This window comes from Salvia hispanica, chromosome 3 (assembly GCF_029641045.1).
Source record: "Salvia hispanica isolate PSC_SH4W2 chromosome 3, Shi_PSC_v1, whole genome shotgun sequence".
NCBI classification, from domain to species: Eukaryota; Viridiplantae; Streptophyta; class Magnoliopsida; order Lamiales; family Lamiaceae; genus Salvia; species Salvia hispanica.
Window position 1 is genome coordinate 44,334,525 of NC_142694.1, and position 14,230 is coordinate 44,348,754.

Below are 14,230 nucleotides of genomic sequence, written 5' to 3' on the forward strand. Positions count from 1 at the left end.
AGATCCACATCCATTCCTTCTAGACTGAAAAATATACATAAATATCTATGAGATATATGGTTCATCTAGAAAAGACCTAATTAAATAATAAATGCGCGTTATTACCTCTTTCTTTCCTACCTTCCAATATTAATCCAACACTACTTTTCCACTCATTCACATGTCATCTCGATTTATTCTTCTTATTTCTTCTACTTATATTTTGACAACTCTATTTTTCATCACATGCGACTACCTAGCCTCAAATATCGCCAACATATATGGGACTATAATTTGTTTTACTCATATTGAGACAATTATTTTGGATTATGAGATTGCTTACCACCTACATGATCGAGTTCTATTTTTTTCTATAAAACTACAATATATACCAGAAGTACTATAATCTATCTGTAGTTCTCCCATCTCATAAAAATATGAAAATTTCTTTTCACGGCATATCTTTACCATCACAATTAATGCTACTAATAATTAAAAAAAGCACTAAATTTCTTAAAATCTATATCAAAAAATTAATTTATGTTTTCATGTGAACAACCTCATTAATAAATTTTTAGATAATTATCTCATTATTCAATGTGTCTAGAAATCAGTACGAAAAATATGGGACAACAAAAAAAGATAATACATTGTGTGTCATTATAGTCATTATTTGGATCAATTCTTAGCTTTACACATTGAACAACTTTAAAATTAATAAATATTTAGATTAGTCGTCTCATCATTCGAGGTGTCTGGGAAGTCAGTACGAAAAACACGTGATAACAAAAAAGAGGTAATATTGTACTATATCACATTAGTCATTAGTCGGATCAATCATTGGCTTTACGCAATGAATAACCTCAAATTAATAGATTACTCGATCGTCTCACCATTTTAGATTCAAGATATCTACAAATCAACATGAGAACACATGTGGCAACAAAACAAAAGGTAACAGTAATACCCAATCTCCGGCCTACTCGACAAGTCTATTAAAAATATCTTGAAATCAGCACGAAAACAAGGGACAACAAACAAAAAGTAACACAGTTGATAAATCTATCCAATATATCTAGAAATCAGTAGGAGAAATACGTGACAACAAATACATAAATACATTGGATGTGACTTTAGTCATTCTCCTCTAGAAGCACTATGAAATCTATATATATACACTTAGTTGTTCCATCATTTGACAACCATCCCCACATTAAATCCCATTGTCAAGAAAAAACCTTGACAAACTAAAAACACCTTCATCATGAACCAAACCACACCATTCCTCCAACATGAAGACAACCAACAAGAACCTCACCGCCTCTCCTTCTGCGATCTCCCACTCTCCTCCGCCACCCCACCACCACCACCACCACCCTCCTCCTCTCCCGACCACCTCTTCCAATTCTCCACCGCCCCCGCCCCCTCCCGTCCCCACGACATCATCTTCTGCGGCAAGATCATCCACGCCGGCGCCGTAAGATCCCAATCCCTCCGCAAACCAGACCGGCCCGACGACCCGGTCCGATGCCTCTCTGCGTCGACCCGGTTCGGAGACACGGGGTACCACGCGCAGAGGGTGAACATAAGCGCGCTGACGTCGATGTCGGCGAAGTCGAGGAGGAGGATGTTTATGTTCGGGCCGGTGAAGTTCAAGCCGGAGATGGAGCTCAGCGCCATCAAGCAGAGGCAGTGGAAGATGGCGGAGGAGAAGCTGCCGTCGCCGCCGCCCAAGAGCCGTTGGGGGGTGGTGCAGTCGAGTTTGAGGGGGAGGTCACGGTTGTCCAGCGTCTTGGCTAGGTCACTCGGCTGCATTCCGGTGGCGGCCGGCGGCGGATTGGAGCAGTGGGGGATTTGATTTTTTTATTTTTTTTTTCAAATAAAGAGTTGGACTTTTGTATAAACTAATTTTTTTGTGTATATAAGTTTAAGAATTCTTGTAAGACAATGATTTTAGGGATGGATCATAAAACACATAAACTAAATTAAAATTTTTACAAATTTATGAGACTAAATATTACTCTTATGGCTTCATTGGAGTATGATTTTAACCGAATTTCACAAACATAAGAAAAAAAGATTTACTACTAGTAAAATATGAAAACGCATCAAATTGTTAGAAAAACAATGAAGTATCGTGATATTCTATTCATTTTGAAAATTTTAAAAATTAGCAAGAAAAGAAAAATTATGAAGTTTAAATATGTCATAATAAACAAACAATAAAAAAATCGGCCGCACACAAAAATATGTTTAATTCTAGATTTTTCATTACTCGGCGACTATATCAAATGCAATTTCGTGAATTTTGTAATCTTAATAAGTGTAAATAAATTAAAATTTCATTGTTTTATTTTCAAATTTTACTAATCAAGACAAAAAACTTAACAAAATTTTGTGATTTTCCAACAATTTATAAATTGATAGGGTGTGAACTACGAAGGCGAATATATGATCTATTGAATATAACCAATTAGAGAGTTTGAAAATTTCCCTAAATTCAATTTCAATATACTCCTAAAATGTAATCTCCCCCAAAATTTTTCCTGTCACCACCCTGTAAGTAAAGCTATGGCATCGCGCTTCAGTTCAAGGATGGCGCCAAAATGTAATCTCTCTCTCAAAACTCCAAAAACCAGAGCTCCACCGCCGTTTGATTACCCCAAAGATATCCCCCAATTTCTCAGAAACACCTGCAAATGCAGCGCATCTTCTCACGGTATATATCCCACCCTTAATAACCTGTGCATCTTCATAGAAAAGTTCATGTCTTTTTACAATTTGGTTGGGGTTCTTGAACAGGTAAAGAAGCTGCAAGAAGTGTATATGCAGTTCTCACAATCGATAGATGGGAGTCGCTGAATTGCATGAAATACAAAACGGCACCGCTTAGGCGAGTTCACGGAAGGTTAGCTCTCAAATTCTTGAAATGGGTTGTGAAGCAGCCCGGTTTGGAGCTCGCCCACATAACTCACTTGTATTCTATCACCACCCACATTCTCGTTAGAGCAAGAATGTATGATTGTGCTAAGTCGATTTTGAAGTATTTGTCGGACACGGGTTCGGGTCCAAGATCAGTTTTTTATGCGCTGATGGATACTTATCCTCTCTGTAATTCAAACCCTGCTGTTTTTGACCTGTTGATAATGGTTTATGTGAGAATGGGGGCAATTGATGATGCTTTAGAGGCTTTTCATTTGATGTGCTCAAGGGGGTTTAGGCCGTCGATGTATAGTTGTAATATGATTCTTGCAGCAATGGCCAAGGCTCGGCGTGCTGAGCCTGTGTGGCAGTTTTTTGGGGAGGTTATTGAGAATGGTGTGTGTCCGAATGTTGCCACGTTTAACATAGTGCTGAATGTGCTTTGTGGGGAGGGGAAATTGAAGAAGGCGAGTTATTTACTTGGGAAGATGGAGGAGAGTGGTTATGCCCCGACTGTGGTGAGTTATAATACGGTGCTGAATTGGCACTGTAAGAAGGGGAGGTATAAGGAAGCTATGCAGCTGTTGGATCACATGAATTTCCGGGGAATTGAGGCTGATGTTTGTACATATAATGTGCTTATAGATGATTTGTGTAAGAATAACACAAGTGCTAAAGGGTATCTACTCTTGAAGAAGATGCGGAAGAGGATGGTGATCCCTAATGAAGTCACGTATAATACTCTCATAAATGGATTTGTTAATGAGGGGAAAATGGGAGTTGCTGGGAAAATTTATCATGAGATGTGTAAGGTTGATGTTTCACCGAATTGTATCACTTATAATGCACTAATTGATGGGCATTGTCACAGAGGCGATTTTGTCGAAGCTTATGGACTTCTTGATGAAATGCAAGCGAAGGGATTGAGGCCGAATCAGGTTACTTATGGATCTCTTTTGGATGGACTCTGCAAGCATGGAAAGTTGGATTCTGCGAGAAATCTACTTGCGAAGTTAAAGCTCGATGGAGTTACTGTCAACTCTATAATGTATACTACTCTAATGGATGGAGAATGTGGAAGTGGCAATCTAGCTGAAGCTATGGGGTTTCTTGATGGAATGTCTAAGAATAATATGCATCCTGATATTGTGACATACTCAGTTCTTGTAAATGGATTTTCTAAAGCTGGGAGGATAAATCATGCAAAGGAAATAATCTGTAAAATAGTTAGATCTGGAATCAGTATGAACAAAATTGTATATTCTACATTGATTTGCAATTTATGCAGACTGGGAAATATCGATGAAGCAATCAGATTTTATACCATAATGCTTCGTAGTGGTCATTTTCCAGATGCTTTCATATGTAACTTATTGATATCCACTCTTTGTCAAAGTGGAAATGTGGCGGAGGCGGAGGATTTCATGCATCACGTCCATAGAATTGGTCTTGCCAACTCTGCTACCTTCGATGCAATTATTGGTGGTTGTGTAAGTAAAGGAGACGTCTTGAGAGCATTCAAATTGTTAGATAAAATGGTTGAATTCGGCTACCAGCCTACCGCCTTGACATATGGAACTTTACTGAAGGGACTGTGCAAAGGAGCAGATCTTCAGGAAGCGCTTGACTTCTTTAGTAAGCTTAGGAAAATTCCTCATGCTACAGACATAGTCACCTACAATACCATGGTGGCTGAGTTATTTGTTCAGGGCTATTTCGCATCGGCTCTCAGTCTTATAGATGAGATGGTTGAAAACAACATGTTTCCTGATAGTTATGCATACGGTTGTCTGATTGCCGGTTTATGTAGGACGGGGAACGTCTTCACTGCAATTCTTCTGTTGGAAAGGGGAGTGCAGATAGGAACTCTTTCTCCGAACCAATTTATGTATTCGAGTATAATTAGTGGACTCGTCAAGATCGGCCAAGGACGAGCTGGCATTTACTATTTTGATGATTTGGTAAAGCAAGGTCTGAATCCGGATATAGTTACTCTTAATGCAGTTATTGATGCATGTTCAAGGACAGGAGAGCTCGATAAGATGGACTATGTCCTGTCAGTGATGGAGAGCCGGGGTTTAACCCCTAGTTTGACTACGTATAACATTCTCTTGCATGGGGAATCAACACGGAAAAATATTTCTGGTGTCTTCGCGTTGTATGGAGCCATCTTGAGTAATGGCTATGTTCCTGATAAATTTACTTGTCATTCTGTTATTCTGGGGCTGTGCAAATCCAGGATGCTGGATGTTGGAGCTAAGTTTCTGAAAATGATGATCGGAAGGGGGACTCCGGCAGATCATTTGACATTTGATATGCTTATAATAGCGTATAGTCAGAGAGGTGACGTGTCAAAAGCCTTTGATTTGCTGAATCTCATGAAGTCTGCTGGGGTTTCCCCTAGTGAAGTTACTTTCTCTTCTATCTTCAATGGCCTTAAAAGAATCTCAAGATGTCGTGAATCCCATGTTTTACTGCACGGGATGGTGGAGAGTGGTTTTATCCCGACAATCAGACAGTACTGCAGATTGATAACAAAAATGTGTAGGTGTGGAGATATACGGGGTGCTCTTAAGCTTAAAGACGAGATGGAGGCTCTTGGCATTAGCTCCCGCCAGGTGGCTGAGAGCGCGATGGTTAGGGGGCTCGTGCAGAGTGGGAAGACAACGGATGGGATGGCCATGCTGAAAAGCATGGTGATGAGCAAGCTCGTTCCGACCATTCCAACTTTCACTACAGCCATCCATGCGTTGTGTAAAGAATCTAAAACGTCCGAGGCAATGGAGCTGAAGCTTCTGATGGAACGTCATGGAGCTAGACCGGATGTTGTGACTTACAACGTTCTTCTCTCTAGCTTCTGCCGGAGTGGTGAATTTGCTCGTGTCTTCATGCTGTATGAGGAGATGAAACGCAGGAGTGTCGCCCCTGATGCCACCACGTTCTTCATTCTCATTGAGGCTGTTTCTGCTGAGAACGATTCTGTGAGAGGCGAGAAGATACTGGCCGACTTGGAGGAAGGAGGGTTCATTAGCCAGAGTTCGACTGGTGAACCTTGGGGTCGGAGATTGGCTGATGCTGTGGCGAATATAAACCTCACGAAAGGCAAACCTTGAGGCCAGTAGGTCCTATTTTGCAGAAACCTGCGCGGCTCCTCAGGCTGGCAAGGCAACAAAGGGCGCTATCATGTTGAATCCCAAACTCTGCTTCAGTAGCTCGAGCAGCCTTGGGTATGGCTGATGTTTGAGAACACACATCTGCAGTGCAGATCAACAAGGGACGAATGAGTGCAGCTCAGATCTAAGAAATGAAGAAAATGTAACTTGTTTTTCAAACGTGTTCATTGATTTAACTCAAATTGGCTTTAGTTCTTGAAGATGTGTAATTAACTAATTATGCAGATGTTGAAGCTGTATATATATATTCAACCTCTTTATTAGATACATGTATATGGAGTAGAATTTTTTAAATCATCCTATGAATAATTTGATGTTTAATGATAATGATTGATACTCATTTCTAAATATGTTTCTACTCTTTTGAGTATCATGTCTAGTTTGTATTGCTTCATTCTTGAATTATTTAATTTTTTCCACTCATTGGAGTTATATATTTTGGTAAATTTAAGTTTTGGTTGATGAAAAATACTACTAGTACTAATGTATTTAATTTTATTGGAACAATGTTGTCAATTTAACCACTCTTGCACAAAAATACAAAAATACAATTTAATTACTTTCCAAATATACACTTGGCACCATTGCTTGCACTTAGAAATTCATTTTTTTTGCAGCACTCTTGAGTTCTTTTCTCTCTCCGTCCACATTAATATACCTCTCTCCATTTGAGTCATTTTGCAAAGCTGAAACCTCGTATCTGTAAGCCTCTCTATCATCTACATCTTTCAACCTCGTTTCCATGTGTTTTAAAACCTTAATTAAACAAATGTAAGCAAAAAAAATCAAATCTTTCGTGTTTCTCGAAGTTGTAGGTGCAAAAATGGGAGACCCTAACCCGAACCCGGAGGCGAATCAGCTCCCAGAAGCCGACTCGCTGCCTGATGGGTTTGTCGAATCCTCTACGGCGGAAGAAGAGGTGGATTACAAGGAGGAGAAGCTGCTGGAGCCCGGCTCGCGCCCCGAAGTTGTGATAGAAGATGGCGGTTCCTCATTGGGTAAATTGGTCGAGCACGTGGCGGATCAAACTCAATCAGCGGCTGCAGCTCAAGGCGACGTGAATGCCAAGGACAAATGTAATGTTCTTGTTTTTCAGCTTGGTGTGTTGTAAAAAAGATGCTAGCTTTCTTTGCTTGGTTTGTGATTTAAGTGGAATTCTTCGTCCATATTTGGGAGGTTATTGTTTTTTATACTGTTTGTATATGATATGTGATGTATGTTAATGGATTCTTGATGCTGTAAATGGAAAGGGATAATTCTTGATGTTCAGTGATGTTGTTTACACCATGAAAGAGAGGGTTTCATTCATTGATCAACAGTTTGATACTTGCTTCTGGCATATGATATATGGTCTTCAAAAAAAAATGCCATGATGGCTTAAATGTAGTTTCCTAATTACATTGGTGCCGGAACAGATTTATGTGTTCTTGATTATGTTTTCAAGTTTTTGACTGTTTACAGCTCTAGATTTTCTTTTGCTTTTTTCACTACTTTGCTAAATCTAAGCTACTCACGGTTTTTGCAGCTGTTGAAGATGCTCAGACGCACACAGATACCTCAGTGGAGATTGCTGGGACTGGAACTACTGAAAACAACAAAAAGGTGTCCATAATGGATTCATCTTGAATAAATTGTGCCCTTCTATGTAATTATTGTAGAACTTTAAGTAATTTGGTTATTGGTACTCCTATCTTATCGTCCTTCAGGGACCCTTTGAGAGAAAGTGAACAATAGTTTAAAGGTCGCTTTGAAAATTGCATTAAATCCATTTCCTTGTAATTTTCTGATTTTCTCTAATTCATTCCATCAGGAAGCTCCTGAAGTCAAGCGCAAAATCAAACGTACCTTCAAATCAGAGAAGGAATATTTGGAGTTTACTTTGAAGTTTCAACAAGTCCTAACTGAAAGAGATTCTGGTTGGTTGCTGTAGTTTATTACCTTCTAATATGTTTTACTATAAGTTTAGTTCATATCACTCTGTAGACAATGTTTTTTGTATCCCAAATGTTTTATTTACAATTCAACCTTGTAACTCTGTAGTTTTTATGTAAACATCTCCATCTCTGTCTACTATCTAGTAACCTCATATATTTGCTTTAATTGGGGATAAGTCGTGCATCACAGTGCTTTTATTTGCTAATTTTTATATCTTTTTCTTATCTGCAGCTGTTGCTGTTAGAGATAAACTTGAGTCACTGTGTCGGGAGCTGCAACGTCAAAATAAAATGTTAATGGTATTTTCTTGGATTTCTCAGATCATCTACTCAACCAACACCTTTTTTTTAGACCGAAGTTTAGATCCATACATGCAGTCAGAAAATTTTCTTAGACCTCTTGTTTCTTAGGCCTCATGTTAATGGCCAGTATAGAACTTTCTTGCGGGAAAATGTTGGGAATGATGATACCCTTGACTGCTAACTCCATATCTTCCTGATCTCTGTCTGAAATATTGATATTAGTTCGCCTTTCTAATCACTTGCTGTTTGCTTGTTTCAGGAAGAGTGCAAGCGAGTGTCAAAAGACGGACAGAATTTGAGATTAGATCTGTCAAATAAGTTCCAAGATGCAATTAAGGTTTTATATGCTCCTGTCTACTGCCGTGTTTACTGTTCTATGCTCATCACTTTCTTGCATGTTTAAAAGATTCTTGGTTGTCAAGCAAGAAACACCAAATGACAACTAGCAAGATTTTTCTTAGTACTCCTTAAAAACTTTTCCTTACAACTTGCTCCTCTGAATTGTTTGTTGAAATTAGGTAGCTCTTATTGCATAAATGTATTCTTGTAGAGCGCATAACATCTGGAAGGTCGTTGCTCCATAAATATAAAGAGTTAAAGCTCAAAAATTGCTAACTGTGATTCTCTTTTCTATATTTATGTTTATGTTTTGCTTCTTTGTTGTAGGAAGTAAGCTGTAAGCTGGAGGAACAGAAAGATGAATGCATAGCTCAGCTAAAAGAGAACGAAATGTAAGACCAAATCAAGGGCTTTAGTTTATCTTGACATTTTAGAACTTTTTTCAGTATTGCCTGTGTGAGTATAAAACATCAGGGGCATTGTTTCAAGCTTCTGTGGGATGAAATGAAGAGAATGAAGTTAACATTTCTAGTTGATTATAGAAGATCATGTATACAAACCCTTTATATCTTTGATGGCGCCCATTCTCTGTTTCATAAATGTGGTTGTATGCTCAACCGAGATGCTTACATGATTGCATTCGTCAGTTCAAAACTAAGTAAACTTATTTAGTGCTTTCTTATTGTGTTGCTATGAAGCCAATTAATTGACTAGTCCTTGGACCAACTCTCTCTGTTCTCAGTTGAATCGGATAGCTTAGGTTTAGAAGGTGTCTCAGAATTTGCAAAAAAAGTTGCATTTATCGTCTTGCTTTATTCGCACCAGTTCCTTTCATGCACATAATTCTCTAACTTCAGGTTGAAGATCAAGTTAAAACAACTTGTCGAGCAATATACTCTTTCCGAGCAGCAACATGCCCAGCAGGTACGTCCACGTCCAAATATAAGGAATTATGCTTATACAAACTAATGGAGTATTACTTGTTTCTCCCATTGAGCTGAAATTGGAATCTTTCATCTGGCTTTGCAGCTAAAACAGAAAGACCTCGAACTTCAGCTTTCTGATCTGAAACTTCAGCAACACGACGAGAAATTAAAGCAGGAGCAGGCTCAAATGAAACTTTACGCAGAACAAGTGGCGCAACTCTTAGGAACTGAAAAGAATTTGAGGTTGCAGTTAACAGCCGATGGCGAAAAGTTCCAACAGTTCCAGGTCGGCCCATTATAGTCTCTTGCACGTCACATTTCAATATCTTAACTATCATGAATTGCAAATTTGGCTACTTCATTGTGTTTCTTTCTCCCATAACTTGGTTTCTTTCTTCCCACTTTGTAATCCATGTCTACCAGGAAGCATTATTGAAGAGTAACGAGGTTTTTGAAACATTCAAGCAAGAAATTGAGAAGGTATAGATTGTCATGACGTTACTTTCCAAAGATTTTCCTCTATTTGATCCATATCTGTTCCTTTTCCTAATATAAATGTTAAAACTCTGGTTTGGTAAAACTAGATGGCGAAATCAATTAAGGACCTCAAGAAGGAAAACACCTTCATGAAGAGCAAAAGCGAGAAATCAGATATCACCCTAATCGAACTGGCCAACGAGGTATGAACTACAATTTGCTGTCGAAAAACACCTTTTGATCTTCATTCTGTATGACATGAACTGACTTTGAAATGTCTGCTTACCCCTCCCGAGCAGCGCGAGCTCCTGAAGAAACAACTGGAGAAAACGAGAAATCAGAAGGACAAACTGGAATCGCTGTGTCGATCCCTCCAAGCAGAGAGGAAGACAAGTTCAGTTGCAAGCAATAGTTCAGATACTGTTGTATGAACTCAGCTGTTTGGAGTGGAGTGCTATAAAGTAGACTTGTATTCCAAAGGGCTGATGTTGTTAAACTTTGCCAAATTAAGGTTGTCCTAACAAATTTTGTTGGCTGAGTTGAGTGAACTTTTGGTGTTTCAGACTGCATATCCCTTGTATATTGTTATGTTGCAACAGCTATTGAAAAATCTTTTCATATTAACTGCTTCCTTCAAAATTGTGCCTGCACTTCACATACTATGCTTTGTGAAGGACTTGATTAGATTTGATTTTTAACCCAATAACTTGGTCTTGGCAAATGTTCTACATCTGATTAACCACAAGAGGCTGGTTTTCTTTTAATTGGGAAAATTATAGCTAAAGTCCTTAATTTTGAGAGAATTAATTAACTAAAAATAAACTAAGTTGGGAAAAATAACCTATTTCAATAGTAGAAGTAAGTGTTGAAAATGGTTCAAATAAGAACCTTCTTATTGTGGAAATATCTGAACCAATGACACAGCCCTTTATTACATGATTAATTCATGGGTTTAAGAATTTTAATTTGGTAGCTCGATAAGGTCAGATCTATAATTTCCATAAAAATATATCAAATCAATTATTCATATTATACCAGATTTGACAACACCCCACCTAAGGAGTGGGTGACCAAAAACATGCCAAATCCAACAAAGTAAAAAAAAAATCTGAATTTTTATTTTTAGAGTTAAATCAATTTGGCGTGTGGAGTAGTTAAGCCCATGCGACGTCGTTTGCTTCTTCCCTCTGAAAAAGTACCAACTTTTGTACGACTTGGGCCATATCTCCTTTTCTCTTCCGTCCTCACCCACTCCAAATTCCTCAATCCCTCTCTCCCCTCTCTAAAGATCCGTTTTTGCTCGAGGGTTTTTAATTGCGTAGCGTTCCGTCGCTAGCTCGCTGGTATTTTCGAAGGTGGTGATTTCGTCTTTCGTTTTGATGCTTTCCTTTGCAATTACACTTTGATGTCATCGAGTTCTGAATCGTTGGTTGTTTTGGTGGCTGTTTGAATCGAATCATGATTGATCCTTTTCTGAAACTCTTGTATGGGTTTAATGTGTTCTTTTCTAGTCAATGAACAGGAAATTTCTATCTTGTCTTAATTGGTTTTCTCTTGTTGAACTTCTTACATATGTTTGTTTGCCACTATTCTGAGTTTTTGGGGTGATTTAAGCACTAATTTGTTTCTGGATAGGTAGATTGAATAGCCTTGTAGAAAATTAGAAGAAGGCTTTTGGGTTGAGCTGAGACTATATATAATGATGTTTGATTTAGCAGATATGTGTGTAAGAATCTAGTTCAATTGGATGGTGTTAGGATTAATATTTTGCAGTTGGTGAGGAAAATTGGACTAATTGTCATTGGACACATATTTTGCTGAGAAATTGAAGTTAAGAAGCAGTTAGTTCAGTTATGGTGTATACAAGCTCTAGGTGTAGGTAGTGGATTATTTGAACTTTGCAGAACCCTTCTCGTTATGCCTGAATTTTGTTTGTGATTCTTGGAAATATGCATTTTTGGAAATTATAGCCATGACTTATTCATCTGTCATCATTTTGGTTGAGTAATGAGGTGTATGGTTGTTCTGTGATTTTTGGATTCATCCCAGATACCTACTTGATTATTGATTGGTAATTGTTTTTGCAATTGGGGTTTTCATCCTCAAAAGATGTTCCCATAAGGAATAGGTGCCCGATTAGACTGCAATTTGGTGATCCTTCTTTTGGAGCCAATACGTTGTTCTTTTCATGCTATCTGCTATGGATATCACAGTTTTTGCAGCAATCAACATCTTGCTTCAAGATTCATCTCTTTTTTTTGTGTGTTTTATGATTGTATCAGGTTGCAGATCATTGCATTTCGAGGATGGATTTTTTCTTTGGAAACTCGAACGAGGGATCTTCAAATTTTGACCAGGGCATGTTTAGGTGTCCGTTTCTGAGGAACATCAATGAACCAACTAACTTCTCCTTCACATCATCGATGGCTTTCCCTATTCCTGTAAGTCATATGCCTCTCTTTCACTTTCCATGTTTGCCCGTATCATTATCTAATAGATGCCCTTTTCTCTGCTGTCTTGCTCATATTAGGCACGGGATGGGAAGGGTCCCATATTTGAGGATGGTCCCAATTTTGATATGGCATTTAGGCTCTTCCATGGGCAAAATGGTGTTGTTCCGCTTTCCGGCAGGCCATTTCTTCCGACTCAGAAGTCTCAGCCCCAATCATCACAAGCTCAATTCAACCCCTTGGCGGCTAAAGCAGCCACCATTAGCCTCTCCGGTTTTGGTGCAGGGGGGGCTTTTGGTTTCGATGCTTTCTTCGAAAAATGGGGGAAGGACAACAAGAAACCGAAACCCTCAAAAAAGAAATCTTCTTCAAAGGTAAAATTTGCTCCTTTCGCTATGCAGCTCATTTCATATTCTGAAATACTCATCTTATTGGCTATACTTTGTCTACCAATAACTAATCTCGACATGCAATAGTTAAAGATGTTTATGTGTGAATCCAGGGAGAGAAATCAGGCCATGAAGCAATGGGCGATGATTGGTTGCAAAAAGGGAACTGCCCCATTGCAAAGTCCTATCGGGCCGTGAGTAGTGTGCTTCCTCTTGTAGCAAAGGCCCTTCAGCCCCCTCCTGGCATGAAGTATAGGTGCCCTCCTGCAATTGTGGCCGCCAGGAGTGCTCTAGCAAAAACTGCTTTCGCCAAAAACCTTAGGCCGCAGCCCCTACCTGCAAAAGTGCTCGCCATCGGACTTCTGGGAATGGCAGCTAATGTACCTCTAGGAATATGGAGGGAACACACTGAAAAATTCTCGCCATCGTGGTTTGTTGCTGTCCATGCTGCTGTGCCATTCATAGGCATGCTCAGGAAATCTGTGCTGATGCCAAAGGCAGCCATGGCATTCACCATAGCGGCATCTATTTTAGGGCAGGTGATCGGATCAAGGGCGGAGAGGTACCGGCTCAAGACAGCTGCTGATGCGAGGAAATTGGAATTTGCTGAAACTTCAGTTATCGGGCCAGACGTTACTGGGATTAAATGCCGGGAAAACGCCGATTGGAGTTCAAATTCTCTGCAAGTTCCTGGTACCTCATCCCCACCTGAGGTTTTCTGCTGATCTTGGGTTACTCCATTCTTGGTTCTGTTGCAGGTCTAGTTATATGCAAAAGTGAGCTTCTATTCTTGTTGTTTTTATATACCACCGAAGTCCTCCAGAAAAATTGGTGAAATAAATGTAAGAATTAAGAGAAGTTTATATTATAACTGAGGCATTTTTATGTATATGCATGTGTTGATTGAGAGATTCTTTTGCCCTCTTATTTTGCCTGTTCAATTGTAAAATAATTCCAAAAGTGGAAGGTTGTATAGTAAAGAAAGTCCACAATGGTCTTGGCTCCTTGATTGATTAGTTGGTTGAGTTTCTGATGTAACTAAAAGTAAACTGTTTGGCTGTTTGCAATAGTCAGAGAGAGAGAGAGAGTTGTTTAAGTAAGAATTGATGGGACAGGTCACAGTTAGCTGTCCTAACCCCATTACAAAACTGATAGTCAACACATCACATGGGAGTTGCAACTCACCAAAGCACACTAAAAAGTCAAATGCTTATCTTGATTTAAAAGATGCTAAATAATTCAAATTTAAAATTGTAAGAGTATAGAAGCAAAATAAAACTTGTATTGCAGAGAAAAGTGTATTGTATTAGCAAGTGTAGGGACTCTCATATATTTATA

At 38.9% G+C, this 14,230-nt stretch overlaps 3 protein-coding genes across 4 annotated transcripts; all 3 read left to right on the forward strand.

Annotated features, from left to right (window-relative positions):
• The first annotated feature begins 2,507 nt into the window (after window positions 1-2,507).
• On the forward strand, window positions 2,508-6,414 carry LOC125214604 (uncharacterized). The gene is made up of 2 exons (XM_048115697.2): window positions 2,508-2,698; window positions 2,782-6,414. The coding sequence occupies exons 1-2, from the start codon at window positions 2,551-2,553 to the stop codon at window positions 6,012-6,014; spliced, it is 3,381 nt and encodes a 1,126-aa protein (XP_047971654.2). The 5' UTR covers window positions 2,508-2,550; the 3' UTR covers window positions 6,015-6,414.
• Window positions 6,415-6,667: 253 nt separating this feature from the next.
• On the forward strand, window positions 6,668-10,677 carry LOC125214605 (alpha-taxilin-like protein). Of its 2 annotated transcripts, none has more exons than XM_048115698.2 (12): window positions 6,668-6,776; window positions 6,884-7,150; window positions 7,600-7,676; window positions 7,885-7,990; window positions 8,241-8,308; window positions 8,571-8,648; window positions 8,978-9,042; window positions 9,508-9,574; window positions 9,680-9,862; window positions 10,000-10,056; window positions 10,161-10,256; window positions 10,353-10,677. In XM_048115698.2, exons 2-12 carry the CDS (start codon window positions 6,898-6,900, stop codon window positions 10,482-10,484), a joined length of 1,182 nt encoding a protein of 393 aa, XP_047971655.1. In that variant the 5' UTR covers window positions 6,668-6,776; window positions 6,884-6,897; the 3' UTR covers window positions 10,485-10,677. The 2 variants fall into 2 exon arrangements, with proteins under 2 accessions (XP_047971655.1, XP_047971656.1); XM_048115699.2 differs by having other exon boundaries at window positions 6,890-7,150.
• Window positions 10,678-11,239: 562 nt separating this feature from the next.
• On the forward strand, window positions 11,240-13,781 carry LOC125216898 (uncharacterized). Its single transcript, XM_048118684.2, has 4 exons — window positions 11,240-11,408; window positions 12,336-12,494; window positions 12,584-12,877; window positions 13,006-13,781. The coding sequence occupies exons 2-4, from the start codon at window positions 12,360-12,362 to the stop codon at window positions 13,615-13,617; spliced, it is 1,041 nt and encodes a 346-aa protein (XP_047974641.1). The 5' UTR covers window positions 11,240-11,408; window positions 12,336-12,359; the 3' UTR covers window positions 13,618-13,781.
• The last annotated feature ends 449 nt before the right edge of the window (window positions 13,782-14,230 follow it).

Coding starts and splice junctions, on each gene's coding strand:
- LOC125214604 (XM_048115697.2), top strand. CDS start 2,551: ATGGCATCGCGCTTCAGTTCAAGGATGGCGCCAAAATGTAATCTCTCT. Junction 2,699..2,781: donor ATGCAGCGCATCTTCTCACG/GTATATATCCCA, acceptor GTTCTTGAACAG/GTAAAGAAGCTGCAAGAAGT.
- LOC125216898 (XM_048118684.2), top strand. CDS start 12,360: ATGGATTTTTTCTTTGGAAACTCGAACGAGGGATCTTCAAATTTTGAC. Junction 12,495..12,583: donor CGATGGCTTTCCCTATTCCT/GTAAGTCATATG, acceptor TGCTCATATTAG/GCACGGGATGGGAAGGGTCC. Junction 12,878..13,005: donor AAAAGAAATCTTCTTCAAAG/GTAAAATTTGCT, acceptor GTGTGAATCCAG/GGAGAGAAATCAGGCCATGA.
- LOC125214605 (XM_048115698.2), top strand. CDS start 6,898: ATGGGAGACCCTAACCCGAACCCGGAGGCGAATCAGCTCCCAGAAGCC. Junction 9,575..9,679: donor AGCAGCAACATGCCCAGCAG/GTACGTCCACGT, acceptor CTGGCTTTGCAG/CTAAAACAGAAAGACCTCGA. Junction 9,863..9,999: donor AAAAGTTCCAACAGTTCCAG/GTCGGCCCATTA, acceptor CATGTCTACCAG/GAAGCATTATTGAAGAGTAA.